Source organism: Lissotriton vulgaris, chromosome 8 (genome assembly GCF_964263255.1).
Source record: "Lissotriton vulgaris chromosome 8, aLisVul1.2, whole genome shotgun sequence".
NCBI lineage: Eukaryota > Metazoa > Chordata > Amphibia > Caudata > Salamandridae > Lissotriton > Lissotriton vulgaris.
In genome coordinates, this window is record NC_141696.1 from 1,566,267,554 (window position 1) to 1,566,290,224 (window position 22,671).

The 22,671-nt window shown below is 47.5% G+C and overlaps 1 protein-coding gene across 1 annotated transcript in view; it reads right to left on the reverse strand.

The window, feature by feature from the left end:
* The window catches only part of SPAG17 (sperm associated antigen 17), a 1,900,597-nt gene that overhangs the window by 1,669,734 nt on the left and 208,192 nt on the right, over positions 1-22,671 (reverse strand). Inside the window, exon 2 of the mRNA XM_086935838.1 lies at positions 7,601-7,741. Coding sequence (XP_086791964.1) covers positions 7,601-7,741 — 141 coding nt within the window. The remainder of the gene's footprint in view (positions 1-7,600; positions 7,742-22,671) is intronic.

The window sequence follows — 22,671 nt, forward strand, 5'->3', positions numbered from 1 at the left end:
AGGATTGGTCATGGATAATATGCTTACGGTGATGGTTCCGCATGCAGTCGACACTCTTTTAAATCGTACGAAAACTCAGCACTTGACAAGTGCGAGGTTGTCCGGATACGAGTTGACGCTTCTGGCAAGTCATATTCAGATAAAACGTTGCAATGTTCTGAATCCGGCAACTTTGTTACCCATTAGTACAGAGTCAGATGAAATAGCAGCCCATGACTGCTATTTGCGAACAGAGGAGGAAACAAAAGGTCGAGTGGACCTTAAAAACACTCCTTTAGAAGATCCAGATGGAACACTGTATGTAGATGGCTCGTGTTTCAAATTGCCGAATGGTGATGTGACCACTGCGTATGCTGTTGTAACTTTGAGTACTGTTGTGGAAGCTGCGAGATTGAATCAGAATTCTGCCCAGGCTGCAGAGCTGATTGCCTTAACGAGAGCGTGTGTGTTAGCAAAAGATAAACGTGTGAATGTGTATACTGACAGTCAGTATGCATTTGGCGTCGCTCATAGCTTTGGACGATTGTGGAGAGAGAGAGGTTTTCTGACATCGCATGGTACGAAGATTCAGCATGGCCAGCTTGTGAATGATCTTTTGGATGCACTTACGTTGCCTAAGCAGGTAGCGATTGTTAAATGTAGTGCACATCGTAAGGTGACGGATGATGTTGGTCGTGGTAATGCGTTTGCGGATGAGACTGCTAAGGAGACTGCCCGGAACCTTAGCACTCGAATGTATGTGACGAGTTCAGTTAGGTGGCCTTTAGAGTCGATTATGTGTGAGGACACTATTGAGAGTGTGAAGGCGATACAAAATGAGGCCACTGAGACTGAAAAGAAGAAGTGGAATGAAAGTACGGGAAAGTTGGATGCGAATGGTTGTTGGATTGATTTGTCGGAACAGAAAAGATGGATGTTACCAGATGCGTATGTGCTGGCTGTTGTGACAATGGCACATGGGTTAGCACATATTAGCGTGAAAGGTTTTTGCAAGTTGTTGTCTCCTGTGTGGAAGAATGATGGTATCACGAAGTGTGCTGAACGATTGGTTAAGAACTGTATGGTATGTATGTTGCACAATCCTGGTAAGGGAACCCCAACTCCTCCTGGTAGTTTTGCTCCCCCTTCGTGTCCCTTTGAGGTGATTCAATTAGACTTCATCCATATGGAGCGATGCAATAACTTGAAATACGTTTTGGTTGTGGTTTGCGCGTTCTCCCGATGGATTGAAGCCTATCCTCTCAAGGACAACACTGCTTTGTCAACGGCAAAAATCCTACTGAAGGAATACTTTCCTCGGTACGGAATGCCTCGGGTCGTGTGGTCTGATAACGGAAGTGAGTTTGTGGGGAGTGTGATGAAGAGTGTGTGCAAAGGCCTTGGAATTAATCAAAAATTCCACAGCGCCAATCATCCCCAGTCAGCTGGTTTGGTTGAAGGGTATAATGGCACCCTTAAACTAAAACTAGCGAAGATTCAGGCTACGACTGGTCTTTCGTGGCCTGACGCTTTACCCTTAGCTTTACTATCAACAAGGGCAACCGTACACTCCCGAGTAGGGCTCAGTCCCTATGAAATAGTGTTCGGTCGTCCTGCAAATGTTTGGGGGGTCTCTAGACCGGGTGTGTTCTGTGATCTTGAGTACCCAATGTTGATTGACTATCTTCATGACTTGACTGCTAAACTGAGGTTAATTCACCAACAGGTTTACGAAGCATTGCCGACGCAGACGGAGGGTCCAGGCCACCAGCTCCAGCCTGGAGACTGGGTGGTTACCAGAAATTTTTCTCGGAAGAAGAACTTGGAGCCCAGGTTCACCGGACCCTACCAGGTCCTCCTTGCCACGAGAACTGCTGTTCGTCTAGAGGGTCGGAAAAACTGGGTGCACGCCACCCATACGAAGAAAGTCCCTATTCCGTTGCCGGCAGACTCGTGGGTGAGGAGAGGCATTGCATCAACTGAAACCGAAGGATTGCCGGCGTTTGTTCCTTTCAGCGACGCACAACCTGTCGGAGAATCCTCAGTGCAGCAGAAAGACACTGTTGAACATTTGTCATCAAAAGACTCAAGACCAGAACATTCGACTGATCAGCAGAACGCTGTCTCTTCAACGGATCCTTTGTTTGACGAACAGACACGTCCTGGGAAAACCCGATACTTTTTGCGATCCCGCACTAAAGACTAATAAAAAGATCCTGTTCTGTCCCTTGACAACTGCATTATCCCGTTTTCCACGATCAGTCTGAACACCTGTATCATTGTAATTATTCTTGTACATATTGAAGGTTTTTTCCTACGTATTTTTGCTTCCACAGCTGAGAGACATTGCATATATATATTATAAATAAAGGCCGTAGGGCCGCGCGCGTGCTTCTTTCTGGTTAGTAGGTCTTGACGCTAGGTTAAAGAGCGTCGGTTCCTGGGAACTCCTAGGAATTGACTACTGCTACACAGAACGAAGTGCGTCAAGAAACGTTGCGGACGGTCATAGGGGATGGCGTTTTCAAAGCTGATGGATGTGGAAAGAGCACAGACACAAAGATTTGAGCTACAGCAACTTAGTCGTACGAAATGTTTTATGTTCCAGATATTTGTATTGCTTTTGATTGTTTCTGCATTACTAGCGGGTGGGGTGTATTATATGATGTCGTACTTCTTACCTTCTGCCATACCTACACCTATTCCTACTTCTGACTCTAAATTCACCTCTACTGCATCTCCTCATTCCTTCCATATCTTACCCGAACACGAGCAGGCTAGACGTGCAGAATTTCGCAATAATTCCTTTATTCAGCTCCTTCACCAGCACCAGTTAGTGGTTAACACTACTAATTGTTGGGTGTGTGGGTTGATGCCACATACCACAGATAAGGGAATTCCATATTTGGTTTTACCGTATAGTTCCCAGGGTTCTGCTCGAGCATTCCAAACAATGTTTCGAAGCGCACTAGGTTTCCACCCCATTCGAGAACCACGTTCTCCATACTCTGGCCCTGGCTCGTATCAAAAGCCTTTGTCTATAGCGATAGAGGATTTAGATAGCGATATCTATGATCCCTCGCTTATTCCCGAAGAAGAGGTACAAGCCTATAGGGTCCTGAGTAGAGGCGAGTATAGTGTGTTCACTAGTGAAAAACAGCTTAAAAGCTCACCCCCGATATGGGTCGTACCCCACATTGGTAATTTTTGTCTCATAGGTCGTGGCCGAAGATCGAAAGCCCGACTTGGAGAGAGTGCTTGCACTGAAAATTACATATTGCCGATGGTCTCGTCCCCTGTGTTTCTGGCTGCCAAGGGTACATACTTTATCTGCCATGATCGTGCGTATGCATGGTTGCCCTTCGACTTTGTGGGCTCATGTTTTATCGCAAATTTGTTGCCTCCGACGTTCACTGTAGATGCAGATTATCACAAGACTAGAGTTGTGAGAGGCGTAATTAGCGAAGAGGACACTGCCGGTCAAGAGGCAGGAGACTTTTTCAAGGGTTTCCTCCCGTTTTGGGGGCCTATGGTTAATAGTAGGAACCTGAGACAGTTGACTCGAGTGGTGGAATCGACAGCTAATATTACTGCCAGTGCCCTTGGTAATATCACCACAGAACTTCAGGCGGATAGACTTATGACGTTACAAAACCGTATGGTTTTAGATGTGATCTTAGCAGATCGAGGTGGGGTATGCAAGGTGATCCATTCGAGCTGCTGTATTTTCATTCCTGATAACGCTCCGACTGTTTATCAAGCCATCTCAAAGTTGCATAAAATCTCTGAGTCCATACACGTGGACGTAGGGGGTTGGACGCTACTTGGGTGGTTTTGGGGCCTGATGTCGACTTGGGGTTGGAAGATTCTGATAATTATCGGAGTTGTTGTGGCGTTCCTGTTCACGTGCTGCCTTTGCGTGCAGTGTGGTCCTGCCTTATGTGGCCTCTGTGCTACAGCGTGTATAAGACAGCCACCTGTTACCAAAGAAGCTCGGTTGGACAGAGCTATGTTACAGCAACATCTAGATGGTCTAATGAATATCGAGTATGATTCCGACTAGTGCTTGCTTACATGAGGGCAAAAGGAGCGTCTGAGGTTCCGTGACAATTGTAAGTGATGTTTTCGACTCGCACGAATATGGTCGAGTCTGGTATCTATGAACCGCAAATGACGAGTTTAGTGGGTGTGTGCAGTTTCGCTGTGCTAACCTAAACCGTTTGTTTGTTACGTGGGTTTTTCTATCTGTACCCACGGGTTCCATCTTAGATACGGCATCCATTTTGTCTCTTGCCCTCAAGTAGCCAGCGAACGGACGTTGTCCGTTTCGCGACCCTGGGACTCCCAAGATACTTGCGGAAGACACATGTCCTTTGTAAGTGTCTTTATGACGAGGGGGATGATACTGTAAGGCAGATGGCCCCGCTCGAGGCTCATCTCGCCGCGCCGGTTTATTGTCTCAGCCGTGCATCTCATTAGGCACGCCCCTTTGATGCCTGTAGCTCGCGTTTCCCGATACCTCCCTTTTTACACCCTTTCCAATTCCCCTCTGTCTCCATCTTCCTCCGCACCTGTCCTTGTTCCTTCTTCGATCTGTTTTACTGCTGATTGGAATGTACTAATGGTGGGAAGATGGGTTTTTACAGTTGGGAACCGCCAAATGTTTCCGCACTTATGTTCCGGACCTTGTGTGTATCAAAGTGACCAAAACGACCCCTCTGGGGGATAACTATGGGAACCAAGCCATAAACCTTTGTGTACCATGTAAACCTATGGGCGAATTGTGTATAAAAGGAGCGATCCACAGAACCAATTTGAAGCAGTCTCCACAAGTAGCACATGATGTACTTGCCGTGATTTCTGTGTTCCCTGCAGTAAATAAAGCTCGAATCTTTGACGCCGAAGGAAGTGTCCCGTGTCTCTGTCCCTTGTACGCCGGAGCAGGTTACCCACGAAGGTTTCAGGTGTTGTTCCCTGGCACCGCTGGGTCTTAAATAACCCAGTCCTTCAACAGCGTGTGCCACAAAGCACCAGAGAAGCAACAGTGTGTGCCACAAAGCACCAGAGAAGCCACAGCGTGTGCCACAAAGCACCAGAGAAGCCACAGTGTGTGCCACAAAGCACCAGAAAAGCCACAATGTGTGCCACAAAGCACCAGGGAAGCCACAGGGTGTGCCACAAAGCACCAGAGAAGCCACATGGTATGCCACAAAGCAGCAGAGAAGCCACAGTGTGTGCCACAAAGCACCAGAGAAGCCACGGGGTATGCCAAAAAGCATCAGAGAAGCCACAGTGTGTGCCACAAAGCACCAGGGAAGCCACAGTGTGTGCCACAAAGCACCAGAGAAGCCACAGTGTGTGCCACAAAGCACCAGGGAAGCCACAGCATGTGCCACAAAGCACCAGAGAAGCCACAGCGTGTGCCACAAAGCACCCGAGAAGCCACAGTGTGTGCCACAAAGCACCAGGGAAGCCACAGTGTGTGCCACAAATCACCAGGGAAGCCACAATGTGTGCCACAAAGCACCAGGGAAGCCACAGTGTGTGCCACAACGCAGCAGAGAAGCCACAGCGTGTGCCACAAAGCACCAGAGAAGCCACAGTGTGTGCCACAAAGCACCAGAGAAGCCACAATGTGTGCCACAAAGCACCAGGGAAGCCACAGTGTGTGCCACAAAGCACCAGAGAAGCCACATGGTATGCCACAAAGCACCAGAGAAGCCACAGTGTGTGCCACAAAGCACCAGAGAAGCCACGGGGTATGCCAAAAAGCACCAGAGAAGCCACAGTGTGTGCCACAAAGCACCAGAGAAGCCACATGATATGCCACAAAGCACCAGAGAAGCCACAGTGTGTGCCACAAAGCACCAGAGAAGCCACGGGGTATGCCAAAAAGCACCAGAGAAGCCACAGTGTGTGCCACAAAGCACCAGAGAAGCCACAGTGTGTGCCACAAAGCACCAGGGAAGCCACAGCATGTGCCACAAAGCACCAGAGAAGCCACAGCGTGTGCCACAAAGCACCCGAGAAGCCACAGTGTGTGCCACAAAGCACCAGGGAAGCCACAGTGTGTGCCACAAATCACCAGGGAAGCCACAATGTGTGCCACAAAGCACCAGGGAAGCCACAGTGTGTGCCACAAAGCACCAGGGAAGCCACAGGGTGTGCCACAAAGCACCAGGGAAGCCACAGTGTGTGCCACAAAGCACCAGGGAAGCCACAGTGTGTGCCACAAATCACCAGGGAAGCCACAATGTGTGCCACAAAGCACCAGGGAAGCCACAGTGTGTGCCACAAAGCACCAGGGAAGCCACAGTGTGTGCCACAAAGCACCAGAGAAGCCACAGTGTGTGCCACAAAGCACCAGGGAAGCCACAGTGTGTGCCACAAAGCACCAGAGAAGCCACATGGTATGCCACAAAGCACCAGAGAAGCCACAGTGTGTGCCACAAAGCACCAGAGAAGCCACATGGTATGCCACAAAGCACCAGAGAAGCCACAGTGTGTGCCACAAAGCACCAGAGAAGCCACGGGGTATGCCAAAAAGCACCAGAGAAGCCACAGTGTGTGCCACAAAGCACCAGAGAAGCCACAGTGTGTGCCACAAAGCACCAGGGAAGCCACATCGTGTACCACAAAGCACCAGAGAAGCCACAGTGTGTGCCACAAAGCACCAGGGAAGCCACAGTGTGTGCCACAAAGCACCAGGGAAGCCACAGTGTGTGCCACAAATCACCAGAGAAGCCACAGTGTGTGCCACAAAGCACCAGGGAAGCCACAGCGTGTGCCACAAAGCACCAGAGAAGCCACAGTGTGTGCCACAAAGCACCAGGGAAGCCACAGTGTGTGCCACAAATCACCAGGGAAGCCACAATGTGTGCCACAAAGCACCAGGGAAGCCACAGCGTGTGCCACAAAGCACCAGGGAAGCCACAGTGTGTGCCACAAAGCACCAGAGAAGCCACAGTGTGTGCCACAAAGCACCAGAGAAGCCACAGTGTGTGCCACAAATCACCAGGGAAGCCACAATGTGTGCCACAAAGCACCAGAGAAGCCACAGTGTGTGCCACAAAGCACCAGAGAAGCCACAGTGACTGGCTGCAGGCCTCGGATGTCAATTATGTTTTTTAACAAATGTATTGTATGTGTATTAACTACTTGTAATTCTTTCATGGTTTTTTAAACCGACCATTGATTGATTGATTTATTTATGTTTTTTACACACAGCTGTGGAAAACAGGTTAGATAAATATAACTATTAACGCTGCTCATTACAAAAAGGGGCTTGAAGTGATATTTTGTGGAAATGAAGTTGCATTTCACTGTTCAAACTGATATTGTGGGTCTTGATTGAAACGTGTTACCAGGCAGGTGAAAGGACAGAGATACGAGGTGGATTGTTGTGAAGCAATTCAAGACAAGCGTCAGCAACATGGAAATACAACCCTAAAATACTTCATAGGCCAGTCTTGAGTGACGTGAAGTCAAGTGCTCCTTGAGAAGAGTTTGCATCAGTAGGTTACTTCAGGACGGCAGCCACTTTTGATGCGCGTGCACCCCCACGCAGCAGCCACGCAACCAAGGGCACCACGAGTGGGCACCACGAGAGAGCGCCACCTACCTGCAGGAGCGTATCTTGCCAGGAGACCACGCTGAAGAGCTTCCGCTGTGGGACTTTCACAGCCAGCGACAAGGCCTTGGTCAGAACCTCGTCTTCATATCGGTTCTCAACGACAAACGCAACGTTAGCCTTCCACAAGTCCTGGGAAGAGAGGACACAAGGTTTTAGTGGGGGACACATGTGACACTACACGTTTCATTCACTATGCCCTAAATGCAACAATAGCCTTCCACAGGCCCTGGGAAGAGAGGACACAAGGTTTTAGTGGTGGACACCTGTGACACTACACGTTTCATTCACTATGCCCTAAATGCAACGTTAGCCTTCCACAGGCCCTGGGAAGAGAGGACACAAGGTTTTAGTGGTGGACACCTGTGACACTACACGTTTCATTCACTATGCCCTAAATGCAACAATAGCCTTCCACAGGCCCTGGGAAGAGAGGACACAAGGTTTTAGTGGTGGACACCTGTGACACTACACGTTTCATTCACTATGCCCTAAATGCAACGTTAGCCTTCCACAGCCCCTGGGAAGAGAGGACACAAGGTTTTAGTGGTGGACACCTGTGACACTACACGTTTCATTCACTATGCCCTGAATGCAACAATAGCCTTCCACAGGCCCTGGGAAGAGAGGACACAAGGTTTTAGTGGTGGACACCTGTGACACTACACGTTTCATTCACTATGCCCTAAATGCAACAATAGCCTTCCACAGGCCCTGGGAAGAGAGGACACAAGGTTTTAGTGGTGGACACCTGTGATACTACACGTTTCACTCACAACACCCTAAATGCAATGTTAATCTTTCACAGGCCCTGGGAAGAGAGGACACAAGGTTTCAGTGGTGGACACCTGTGAAATGACACGTTTCATTCACTACGCCCGAAATGCAAAGTTAGCCTTCCACAGGCCCTGGGAAGAGAGGACACAAGGTTTCAGTGGTGATCACACCAATACATGCTTCATTTCCTTGCCATGAAACTCTTCCAACACTTGATCTGGTGTCTGTCTCCTCCCTCTTGGGAAGAGGATGGGAGACAACAGGGAACATGTCTTTCTGGGTCAAGGCAACCTTGGCAGCTCCAACCAGGAAGCGTTGTCTCCTCTTAATGGAGAAGTGGTGAGGGACGGCCCTGAGGGTCTGAAGCCTCTGAGAACAGAGGAGGAGAGGACCAGTCATATTGGGTTCACTTGAGGGGAGACACTCATTAGGGAGGTCAAGGAACACACGGACCCTGTTTCCAAGTTCAATGAATTCCACAGTCTGGAAGTGTCTAAGTAAGGACATTGAGTGTGTATGTAACAGCACCGAGAAGTGACAGGTGAGTTGTGTTCTGTTCCGAGCATCACCACTTGTGTCTCCAGATGATCAAACTACAGGGTAATGAATACAACCCACATATTCATTTATGCACAGATAATGGTGGCTCACAAGCCAACAGTGTACAAAAGGGACCATATCCACTTGTGTTGCAAGTATACCAAAATGAGGCTAGTGGTAATCACAGGCTATTCAGGCAATACATATTATGCCTAAAGTACACACACGCGGATGGTTATGCTCTACCATTATCATCGCAATATATGCATCACCCTGATATTTGATCACCTATTACAGGTTCACTGTCATTAAGAAGGGATTGCACCTTGCAATCATCATCCCTAATTTAGAATTATGTACAGCTAACACTGGATTCTGGTATGCTTAAATAGCCTGCTTTTATGGGCTCTATTCTATAAGTGACCTGAACGGTAGCAATGTCTCAACGCGTTTTCCATCCTGATGATGACCCTGTCAAATTCATGGCATTGAGTGGTTGAAACAACAAATCTGAGAATCTGACTAATTCTCTTTAATTGCCACCTACTTGTATTCGACTTCTCCATATATTGAAAGATAAGATAATTCTATCTTTTGAACCCCTCTTTCATCTTTTTTCACACCTGCCACCATTATTGTTGGTTATTCATGTCAAAATATGCTAAATATACATATGCATTCACTGAAAAAACCAAAGGTTGGAGTGACATCATAGTTAGGTATGCCAATCCATACTAATATAATAAAGAGAGAGCCCAAACCTTTGAGGCGGGTAATCTCAGGAACCACAGCACCAATCACAACACCCAATACAGCGTTGGAAAAGGCAGTCGCAGCAGAAGGACATAGGCTTTGCAAACGCCCACCATATACATTTAAAAGGTAAAAGAACCGTGCCAGCAAAGTAGTCCCTTGTGGGCGTGTCTGCGTTGTGCTGTGGGCGTGTGCTGGGGGGCGTGACAAACACTGAGCGCGTGTGGTACGTTCCGCCCTTAATGCCATGTCTCATATTGTGTGTTAATCCCACCCTGCTCCCTTTAAATACCCCTGCACCCCATAATCATAACCCACCCTTACTCCTTAACCTCTCGTACACTCATGACGAGCTGAGCTCGTCATGTAACACGGGTTTTTCAAAAACCCAGCGCACAGCGGGAAAACCGCTAGCCCGCAAGGTGTTAAAATACCCCAACATCCTTAAACACAAACCCATCTTAACCCTATAAAAATACCCTGTACCCCAAAACCCAAACCTATCCCTAAACCCAAAAAATACCCCTGTACCCCAAAAGCCAAACCTAGCCCTGAACTCTATAAATACCCCGTACCTCAAAACCCAAACCTACCCCTGAACCCTAAAAATACCCCTGTACCCCCTAACCCAAACATAGCCCTGAACCCTAAAAATACCACTGTGCCCCAAAACCCAAACCTAACCCTGAAACCTAAAATACCCCTGTACCCCAAAACCCAAACCTAGCCCTGAACCCTTAAAATACCCATGTACGCCAAATCCCAAACCTAGCCCTGAACCCTAAAATACCCCTGTACCCCAAAACCCAAACCTAGCCCTGAACCCTAAAAATACCCCTGTACCTCAAAACCCAAACCTAGCCCTGAACCCTTAAAATACCCATGTACCCCAACACTCAAACCCACCCCTGAACCCTAAAAATACCCCTGTACCCCAAAACCCAAACCTAGCCCTAGCCCTGAACCCTAAAAATAAATGTATACCCCAAAACCAGCCCTGAACCCTAAAAATACCTCTGTACCCCAAAACCCATACATATCCCTAAACCCTAAAACTACCCCTGTACCCCATAACCCAAAACTATATCTGAACCCTTAAAATACCCAAACACCCTAAAATATATACCTCAGTACCCCAAAACATATACCCCTATACCCATACTTACCTTATCCAAACATTTTTTAAAAAACATGCTTTTACCATTCATGCATTTACAACGAATTTCGTTGTAAATGTATGCGTGGTAAAAGCATATAAAATGTAATGCCATGCGTTATAATGGCATTGCGGAGTCATGGTACTTTCGTAATGAAAGTATGCGGAGTGATGGTATGCGGAAAGAAAGTTGCGGAATAATGGGTGTTCCCACCCCCCCCGGTAAGTACATTGGTGGCACGGCGGCCCACATCTCCAGCAACATACTCATATTTTTTCACCACCCATTTGAAAAATGCACAGGTCTCTCTCATTTATGGCCAGAACCGCCATACACTTTTAGACACACCTCCCGCCACAAGTTCTAGAATTGCGAACTTTAGACCTGGGGAGCTACGTTCGAATCTCGGCATCAGCTCAACATCCTGTGATTCCAGGCAAATCGCTTTGTGTCCCCGTGCCTACCACAAATGAATGTGTTCTTCTGTAATGTAAATTGTGTTCATGCCATGTTGTCGCGTTCGCGCTATATAATATTACAAGGAAAAATAAAGTAGGGAAACTCGAGTTCACACACTACTGAACGCGCACTCTTAAGTGCATCAGCAGTGCACTGTGAATCGGAGCGTTTCACAGGCCTGTCACAGATAAGAAATGCTATCAAAACGAAATCCTACAAAACAATATACTACTGGCCGGCAGCAATTCATACCCGGACAACGTCGGGACGGGCTGCTAGTAATATATAAGTGTCCGGATCCAGTCTGATGCCTGGGAAATTCAAAGGTAAGGAATCCACAGCTAGAAGTCTCCGTCTGATATCTTACTTTGCATAAAAATAGACCTTAGAAATTCACTGAAAAAAGCAAAAGGTTAAAGGGATGTTATAGCAAGATGAAAATGTCAGTTAAAACATACCATTTTAAATGAACATAAATACTAAAATTCACCATTTCTAGTTACATCAAGTAACTATAACTCGCACCCCGCCATGCACAGTTTTGTCATCAATGATGTCATTTCAGATGTTACAGTCATGTCAAAGAACATCTCATTAGAGATGTAATATGGGAATTAATTAGCAGTGCCTGGTGAGTTATAGTTAGTTTAGGGCTTGAGTTATAACTATAACGTGATGCGTCCTGGAACAGGCGAGCACTACGTGGGCAGGACTACTCAGCCCACAAGCCCCGAGGACACTGGCAGCACCAGCAGCCCCTCCCCCTTGACACCGGGGGGTTATCTCAGCGCCTTGGGCCTTCCGCTTCGCTGGATACGCGTGGTGGAACAGGCGAGCACTACGTGGGCAGGACTACTCAGCCCAAAATCCCCGAGGACACCGGCAGCACCAGCAGCCCCTCCCCCTTGACACCGGGGGGTTATCTCAGCGCCTTGCGCCTTCCGCTTCGCTGGAGACGCGTCGTGGTACAGGCGAGCACTACGTGGGCAGGACTACTCAGCCCACAAGCCCCGAGGACACCGGCAGCACCAGCAGCCCCTCCCCCTTGACACCGGGGGGTTATCTCAGCGCCTTGCGCCTTCCGCTTCGCGGGAGACGCGTCGTGGTACAGGCGAGCACTACGGGGGCAGGACTACTCAGCCCACAAGCCCCGAGGACACCGGAGGCACCAGAAGCCCCTCCCCCTTGACACCGTGGGGGATAAAACCAGTTTGCACCTACCGCCCCGCGGGACACGCGCGGGTGTGCGCCGGGTTAAAGCCCAGGCAAAGGGCGGGCCGTCTGTGGCAGTCAGAGGCAGTCAGAGGCAGGGCAGGGCCAGCCCTCTGACATCGCAAGATGGGTAAGCACAAGAAAGTCATTGATGTAGAGGAGTGGGGAAGTAAAGCGAAGGTACCAATACATTCGAACTCTATTTTGACGTATCTCTCTTCTGTAGTGGGGGCACTTACAAAGGAGATTGTGAATGCTGAACAGGAGCTGGGCCTGATACCTTCTGTCCAACCCACTACCCCCAATACTCAGGACATCCAGGGCCCTGCCAATGCTTCCCATATTCCTCTTGAATCTGAGGTGAATATTGCTAACCCCATCCCACCAGCTATTTCTGGCGCTGGTCCACTTTTAGACAGCACCATCACGCTTCCCGTTTCTCTAAGCGCCCAGCAGTCTGACCCATCCTCAAAGCAAAAACGCGGAAAACAAAAAAACGCCCCTGTTGAGCCCTTTGTGGCTATATTTAACAAAGAGGGGAGGTAGAGTATCAAGTAGGATTCCTACTCCACGGGCACTGTTACCTAAACAAGAAGAATCCTACCACTTATTGGGAAGAAAAGTGAAGAAAGAAAGGGGGACACTCAGTGTTGTGTAAAATACCCCTCACACACCAACAGGCCCCTTGGTGTCATGCTTCATCATCGGGGTCTTCGCACCCCGCTAAGGGGATGCGGCACGCTACGACCTACGACTACGCGGGAGCGTTGACAATTCAGTCTATGTGTGGTGTGTGTTGAGTGCAAGTGAAAGGAATAGGATGTGAGTGGGAAGTGTAGTGAGAAAAATTAAAAAGGACCTGGCCAGTGGGTAAAAAGAAAAAACTTTATTCTGTACCTCTGGCTGGTACTATTAAAAAAGTGCTAGATGGCGAGGTTTTGTGTCTTAGTAAGGGACAGAACCTCTGGTGTGCGTCGACATGTTTCGGTACATGCGTACCTTCTTCAGGACGGGGCACAACTCCCAACCCTACTCACGTTTCTCTACAGAACAAGATTATTGTTCTAACTTTCCTAAAAAAGTGATTACATTCACTAAAGACAAATACAATGTGCCTACAGCGGTTTTACTTGAACATGTAGTTACATGTCTTATTGTATAAGCTGATTAAAGCCTCATGAGCAATTTCAGAACATCAGGGTAGGTAGGTAGGTGGATCCACAATGAAATCCGCCTCAGTCGGCCTCTTTCCTCCACCCTGTGTTGCTCCGTCGTAAACAAGGAGGTGGGGGTTGACCCCAGCACCGGGAGGAGCAAGTTCAACTGTGCGTGACCGCACCTATACCCCAAGGACAGACACTGTAGCCCGACACCTAATTCCCATCTAGTATCTAGTGCCGGTGTGGGCCGGCCCTGAGTAATCGTTTTGCCCCTCTGTCAGGCTAGAAGAGATTGATTGACTGGTGGACACGAGGTTTGCGCCTATGGATGGGGCCTCCATTCCCAATGAGGTTGGGGCTTGTTGTAAAATTCTTAGCTGGAACGTGGCTGGTGTCAGAGCCAAAAGGGCAGGTGATGCATGGGTTAGTTTTGTCGTCAGTCACGACATTATAGCACTTCAGGAACCATGGGACACCTCGCCTGGGTTCTGGCTGGATGGTTTCACAAGCTTTACCATCCCGGTAGTCCCTAGTATCACCGGTAGAGCCAAGGAAGGCCTTATTCTCCTTTTTTCTTTAAAACTTAAGGGGGTATTAAAAATGATTAATAGCTGTCCACCAAATCTTCTAATCATGGAAAGGGAGGTTCCCCCAAGCAGGAAAACCTTCTTTATTAATTTTTATAATTCATGGAATAGGGAAAATGGTAATGATCATATCGCCACCCTAGAATCCTTTTTATTTTCAGTCGGTCAAGATAAAAACACTAATGATGAGTTCGTCCTATTAGGCGATTTTAATATTCACCCCTGTTATAATATGTGTAGTACAGGTGACCCTATGGGCCCTCCTGGATTGGAGCCCCCATTTTGAGCACACCAAGGCCGGAGAGGCATTGGAAGAGATATTAGCTAACTTTAATCTACTTGAACCAACGACCCCGGAAGGGAAGATGAGACTTATTACCTATAAGGGCTCAGACCCTGGTTCTATTATAGACTATATATTTGTGACCTCAGGTATCCTACACGGGGTTGTTTCCTATGCAACCATTGCTTCCCCATTTAGTGACCACAATCCTGTCTTACTTGAGGTGAAATGGGGGGACTCTATGGGACCTATGTTTTGCCCCGTTAAGATAAGGCCAGCCCTACGCCCTGTGGATCAGGGGAGAAGGTTAAAGTGGCTCAACGTGGTCCCGGAAGCCTTTTATGCAGACCTCCTTCCAAAAATAGAGGGTTATATGGCAGGTGAGGACCCTAGTGCGGTAAATTACGAAATAATGGGGGCATTTGAATCCATATGCACTCAAATTTCAATAGACCTGACGGCCAAAGTAGGGCAGGGAGCAAATTATCGCCGTTGATGGTTCGACAGTAAGTGCTGGAAAGCACACAGAGCACTTATGTCAGCTTTAAAACACAATCCGAGAGACAAGGTAGTCATCACACTGTTAAGGAGAGAGTACAAGCTAGCTATTAAACAACGGAAGGACGACATAAAGGCAGCGGCTTGGGATAATCTACTTTCAGTTGATGTTCTTCGTAACAGCAGCAAATTCAGGGCTATTTTCTCGGATCTGGACAATGTCGTCACGGACTGCGTTATCCCCGATGACAAATGGTTGAGCCACTTTAGAGCAGTATACGGTGACTCGGACTCTGAAGCCTCTGGCTGTCTACGAACAGTCCCTGAGGCCGGACCAGCAATCTTCAATGAAGCAGAGGTGGAGTTAGCAATTTTAGAGTCAACTAAAAACAAAGCCCCAGGGCCGGATGGGGTGCCAGCAGATTTTTATAAACATTCCCCAAAGCTTTGGGCCAGAACCTTGTCTAATATATTTAATGCCGCTAATGGTAATCTGTTCCCTACTTCTTGGGCCACTTCAATAATAGTGCCGATTTTTTAAAAAGGCCAGCGAGATGATCCAGGGTGTTATAGACCCATATCCCTTCTAGATTCTGCAATTAAAATATTAGGCAGAGTCCTCCTGGTGAAGTTGAGGGACATTATTGAGGGATGTGGGGGGCTATCTAACATCCAATATGTGTTCAGGGAGAAAAGAGGCACCCTGGAGCAGTGTTACAATTTGCACATGTTGATTGCCAAGTACACGGTAGCCAAGGAGGGGTCACTATTTCTGGCCTTTATGAACCTCTCCTCGGCCTTCGACCTAGTGAATAGGGCCAAATTGTGGGCAATCCTTCTGGAACTTGGTATAGACGGGGCATTGGTTACATTTATGGCATCCCTTCATCAAGAGTTGTTTTCTCAAATTCGGATCACTAACGAGGGAAGGTGCACTACTCGCTTTAAATCGATGTGTGGAGTGCGCCAGGGCTGTATTTTGGCCCCCCTCCTTTTTACCATCTACATTAATGGCCTGGGTAGCTATCTGGAGGAGGTGGATGGGGACGTCCCGCGTATAGGAGATGCAAAGATTCCTGCTTTCCTATACGTGGATGACGCTGTCCTCATAGCCCGCACTGGCAATGGTCTGCAGCTTTTAATCGATGCCTTTGGGGCATTTATGGATAGGCTAGACCTAAAGGTGAATGCTAACAAATCACACACCATGGTGGTTGGATTCCATAGGAATAGGGGCAAACCAACATTTTTTTTAATGCAAGGGTGATGTGGTTACCAGAGTGGTAGTGTTCCCATACCTGGGGGTGCTCTTTGACGAGAGGGGTTTTTGGGGCCCTCAGGTAAGGGCAAATAACTTATCTGTGGCTAGATCAACTGCGGCATTCATGGGGTTCACAAAAAGATTGAGGGCCAGGCCAATGGAGGCCCTGCTAAAAGTCTATAATGCTAAATGCATCCCAATCGCGATGTATGGGTCAGCCATATGGGGCTATGTACATCTAGAGACACTCCAGAGGGTAGAAAACAGGTTTTTGCGTTCCTTGCTGTCTGTGCCCCAGTCGACTCCGACCTTTTCGACTCACGTGGAGATGGGCTTGGACTATGTCACCGACAGGCTTAACCTGGCGCCGTTAATATTCTGGCTTAAGATTTGGCTTAACAAGGAACTAACACTTAACCACGCGATTTTAGCAGATGTAATGTCCTTAGACCACTCCTATGAAGTGCCCTGGTTGGCTTATCTGAGAAAGTCCTTTGAACATCTGGGACGATCGGACCTCTTCCTATCACCATCATGCATTAGGAAGGTGGATGTGAATCTGGTTAAAAAACACTTTATGGAAAGGGCCAGACTAGTCCGGGAGGAAAGGGAGATGTTGAAACCCACAGTGCGATCTCATTATATGCTATTAGGTTCTACCTCACTCGAGCAATACCTCATGTCTGTTACAAAGTCTTTCATAGGTTTTTATTGGTTAAGTTCAGATTTAACTTGATTCATTTTTATTTGGGCAATTATCCATCCTGGGTCAAACCAGATTTAGCCACCTCTTGCATTTGTGACCAATTTTCAACCCAAGACACAATGCATTTTGTTATGTTTTGCGGGTTCTTCTCGGATATTAGAAAAAAAAATCTGCTGCCTATTTTGAAGGAGACTGGCTTTACGCAAGTGAGGCCGGCATTAGTTTTCCTTGAGCAGTGACCGCATCATATTTTGTGTGGCTAATTTCTTAGAGGCGGCATCTAGGAAAAAAATATATAATGCGCCACGGTTTGTGACATAATGAACCTTTAATCATGTAATTTATGTAATTCTTTTTTCCTGACTCTTTGTATTGCACATGTTGAAAATGTATCAAAAATGTTTAAGTGTATATAAATGTTTTTATGCCTTTTATGATTTTATAAATCGAATAAAGTGTACTTGACTGACTGACTAACTATAACTAGTGAATTTCAGGGATTTTGTTAGTTTAAAATGTTATGTTCTAATGGCCATGTTAGCCTTATTATAATGCCCCTTTAACCTTTGTTTTTTTCAGTGAACATGTAAGTTTTTTAAATATAAAGTAAGATATTAGTACCATGTCTAACTATAATGCTTATTACCATGTGTAACTATAACGCCACTTAAACCAATGTTTTTTTCAGTGACTTTCTAGTTTAAAAACAAAATAAACGAATATTTATTACCATATGCATTGCCAATCCCAAATCCAATCCCTTACAAGCAGGAAACCCAGGCAGCACATGGCTTTTGGAATGCGCAGTGTGCAGCTGGTCTTACAGGTCCTGGCCACACCCAGGCAGACTTACTGACTTTGTCAAAGATTCACAATAACAAAATATAAAAAGTGGGCCCATTGGCTTTATCACGGGATGAGTATATCAATATATATAAAGCAGATCATCTTTCTCCTAAAAGCATCAATATTTTTAATCAAATGTATATCTCAGTAATTAACACAATGCAGTGTTTCATAAAAGTGATTATTATAACATTTTAATAAAAGAAAAAAATCAACATGTCTCTGAGCCTTTGTTTTAGCATAGATTGTATGATTGCATTCTGTACGATGAAAAATGATAAACGAAGACTCAGAGAAATATTTTTCTTTTTTTTGTTTTAAATAAAAACATCTTGTCTCTGAGTATCTTGTTTCAACAGAAAATAACAACAAAAGAGTGTTCTGATGCAGATGGGGTGGGGGTCTGCACAGAGCACAAGGAGTCAAACACAGGCCCACTTGGTTTGTTATTAAAGCCCTCACTCACCGACCTGGTCGGTGACTTGCTTCATCATCGGGCCCCACCGGGTGTGACCGAATGTCACCCCGGTGTGCTGCAACGCCAGAGTTACTGCGGAGCTGGTCTTGTGAGGATGGAGGGGCTATGTGATAAGTAGCGTGATAAGTAACGTGAGAAGTGTGAAGAGTGGTGGTTTAAAATTGCCTTGTATGTATCAAAAATTATTTAATAGGTGATCATCAAGGACAAAGTAAAAAATGTGTTGGTAGACAAGGCCAACTAATTGGATGGTCTTGTACCAATAACATTAAGTGAAAGTGTGGTTGGTCACTCCTTGTGCTCTGTGCAGACCCCCACCCCATCTGCATCAGAACACTCTTTTGTTGTTATTTTCTGTTAATCCATTGGGGACTAAGAGTGTTCGCGCCTCTCCCTACCTCTCTTTTTGTTGATAAATATCTTGTTTCAACCCCCAAAAGCAAACATAAAAACAACTATAAGAGGGTCCTGCACTCCAGGCCAAGAGCATACAGCTCCGGCTAGAAGTGCATTTTGAAAATATGGTAAGTTCTCCTGGGATCATGGATTTAATGAGGAGGGGACTGCTGCACTCCCTGCAGCCACCCACAACATTAAAACAAATTCTTGGTTGTGCCTTCGCCGCTTCTAGGGACATCACCAACCACCAAAAAGCATGTGTAAAGATCCCTCTCAGGGTATCAAGGGGCACTCTTTCAAGCAGTGAATAATAAATAAGCAGTTCCCGTCACTCATTTATCACTCACTTTCCTTCTTTTAAAAAAAATTATTGTTGTGAGTGTCCCGGTGCCCACCCAGAACATCCTTATTTTAGATTTTGAATGGGGGCTACAGGGTGCGCTCCAGGGCCCCCTGGCACCAGCAGGCTCCCAGCCCTTTTTAAAAAATTCTGGTAGGGGCCCACCCAGGGCACTCACCCTGCTGGGCTTGTTGGGGCCTCAAAACCACTGATGCCCCAGCCGTTACTATACTGGGTGCTGGCAAGTGCCAGCACCTTTCCTTTGCTCCGCTCCGGGTGGGAGCAGCATTTATGTACTGCTCCCGCCAGACAGGATCAAAGTTCTAACCTCTGCCCTGGAGAGTGCAGGCATGGTATGCCTGCACTCTCCCAGGCCGACCACCACAGTGAGCTGCCAGGGACAGTGCGGAGTATCAGGTCCTAAAGGTTGAGGCACCATGGGCTTAACATCTCCAGAAGGGTAGCCCCATGACCCCCCCATTTAAAAACATACAGCGCCAGGGAATGGGGTCGCCAGGGCCTTTAAAGAATAAGGGAGTTGAGCAGGGCCACCCTCCTCTTAATAATATTAACTGCCTCAGGAGATGTTGTCCCGGGGGCCTGAATAAGCTCGGAAAAGGGGCCACATGCACACCTTCCTGTCAAATGAGCTGCGCCACTCCCTCCAGGCCCGGGCCTACCCCCTGGGGTTAATTTTCTAATTTTCTAAATGTGCATTCAAAGAAATGCAGCTGATGGACTACAAATGTGCTGCAAAATTAAAAGAATATATATTTTGGTCACAGGGCTATTGAAAGCCGTGCAGTGGTTTAGCGGAGTGGGCTGGGCCGCGTCGGCCAACGGACGTGCGCAGCACTACTGAGGTAGTGCGCGTGATAGCCATTGGCCGACAGAAGCAGCGAAGGGGTTAAAACTCAAAATCTATGAAACTCACCAGTTGTAGTTAACTGAAGTAACTATAACTATGACTCGTGCCATTGCCATGCACATTGTTGTCATCAATTATCTGGTAGATACTACATGTTGATTATGAACCCCTGTGAATGCAGAAGGTTTGCTGTAGCCTGAAGGTGGGAGACAACTGGTTGGGATGAGCCAGCCTTCGACAGCCAATTGTCGAGGTAGGGGAAAATTGGAACCCCGAACTCCGCCGATGAGCTACAACCACTGCCATCCCTTTCGTAAACTCGAGGGACACTGGTTAGGCCGAAAGGGAGCATGCCAAACTGAAAGTGCTCTTGGCCCTCCGTGACCCACAGGTAACGTCTGGGGGCAGGCAGGAGAGGAACGTGTAAATATGAGTTCTGAAAGCACAACGCCACCCTCCACTCACTCGGGTCCAGGGCAGGCAGAACTTCGGTGAATGTGAGCTGGGTGGGGGTCGCTCCGCAAAATTGGGGAAGGCAGAGCAGACCCGGCTTCAGGTTCTTACGACTCGCGGGGCTGGGAAGTCAAAGACCTCTTTGGCTTCTTTGACTTCTTATGTCTGTGGAAATTCGCCGACTTCCCAAACTACAACTGTTAGGAAGGCCTCTGCTAATGGTTTCAAGGCCATCCACGTGATTGGGACCTAGAACATCGCGGAGTCTCCCAACGGCAGGCGGCAAGGAGCTTGAGGGAGCACTCCCTCAGCAGCTTGGGAGACAACACTGCCGTCCTTGTAGGTCTTGGAGTTGTGGTCCCACTTCAAGCCCCACAAATACACCAAGTGGGGTTCAGTCACCGACTTTTGCCTGTGACAGGCCCCAAATTGCTTGAAAGCAGCCAGTTCCTTGGGTGAAATTACCTCACAGCATGAGAAAATTCGCAAAAAAGTTCGACAAAACATTTAAAAGAAGCTAGTCAAAAAGTGACTGAAGGGTAGCTGAACCCATATTGGCGCTATCTGCCGAGGTGGTGCCTACACAGGGACTGTGCACGTCACTTCAGGAGTGTATGATGCCAATGCAGAGCTGAACAAAGACACCTACCTGTGCTCACGGGCACTGCTCAAAAATCATCTGGATCCAGTCTGACGTCTTGGGATATTCTAAGGTAAGTAATCTGTGTCTTTAAGTCTCTATCACATCTATTGCTTTTGTCATCAAATCATTACAATAAATTATCAACAATCATAATCCAATGTATTCCCATGTACGCCTGGGTGAAGTTCACAGAGTTCCGCGTAGGTGCAAAAAAAACTCTGCTGTGCTACGCGGAGGTTCGTAAGCATTGGAGTGCGCTAGATAAATGCCGTTTTCAGTGATTTTCAGTGCCAGGTGCTTGTCCGCACTGTGCAATCCTCATGAACGGCACCATGCACAGCACAAGCGGGCGCTGCTTCCTTTCTGCCACTCAAGTCAATTTTTACTTGAGCTGCAGGTTTCGCAACACAAATGGACAGTTTCTCAACGCGAGCATACACAACCACTCGCAATGAAAAATCTGACCGCCCGGCGTTTGATTTTCCATGCTCGCGCACTTGTTGCTGATGATCGTGAACAAGGAAAAATCTCGCAGGGAGGTGGATTTTCCCCTCTTGCGCTTGCTAACTTGACATTGAAGAATGAGAGCTAGAAAAAGAACTCTGCGAGCTCCGTTTAACGCGGACTGCGGAAAACTCTGCAAACTCAGCGAGCGGAGCGCAGTTCACTGCCCAGACTTAGTATGTACAAGACAAGAATTACCAATAATTATTGTTGCAAAAATATTTTAAATAAAGCATTTTTACTCGAAACACCCATAAACAAGTTTGCGAGTCTTTCTTTAATACTCTTCAGGAGACAAAATGCAGAAAGAGAACCAACCACAAGGGGTCCCTGTACATACAGTTTCAGCTTAGTGTGCTATCAAAACTATGGTAAGCTCTCCTGGGGTCAGGATTCATTGACCCAGAAGACTTACTACTACTTTTTTTTAAATGTTCCACTGGGCTGTGTACTACCTGTCCCGACAATATTTTAAGAAATGTTGGTTGTGCTGACCCTTATAGGGGAAAAGTAGGATTCAAATATGTAACTATACAGCCTTTGCAGGGTGCTATAGGGTGGTCCCTCCCAGAGCAGTGACTTTGAAATCAGGAGCAGCTCCACTCTTTACGCTGTTACTCGCCGGACTCCCATCACCTTGAAAATGTGGAGGCGGCCGCCGGAAGCCCATCACCCCGCTGACAAGTCTACATCTTATTTGAAGGAGCCCTGGTTCCACTCAGGTCACCAACATTGCCATCCCTGGAGGTTGTAGTGTGTGGGGCCCATGGCCCCGTGGCCCCAGTGGCCATTCCATACAGTATCCATCCTGGGGGCTCGTTTGGGACGGCTTTACTAACTTACTCCTGTCGTGCTAGGGGTGGCTTTTCTTTCAGCTCCCGCCCGGCGGGAGAGATCTACAGACCCCTCGGGAGACGAGGTTCCAGGGACATTGTTCTACAGTTAGCCATGTAGGGAATGGAGTCCCACGACCCCCTCTTCACATAGAACAGTGGTCTCTGGGGCCATTCTTTGACCCAGGGATGGGGCCTGCATGCGCCTTCCCCCAAATACCTACCCTAGCCCTGAGGATGGCGTCCCTGGGACCTTCAAATGGATCAGGAAAGGGGGCAGCCTGCCTCTTCCCCAAAACAAGTAT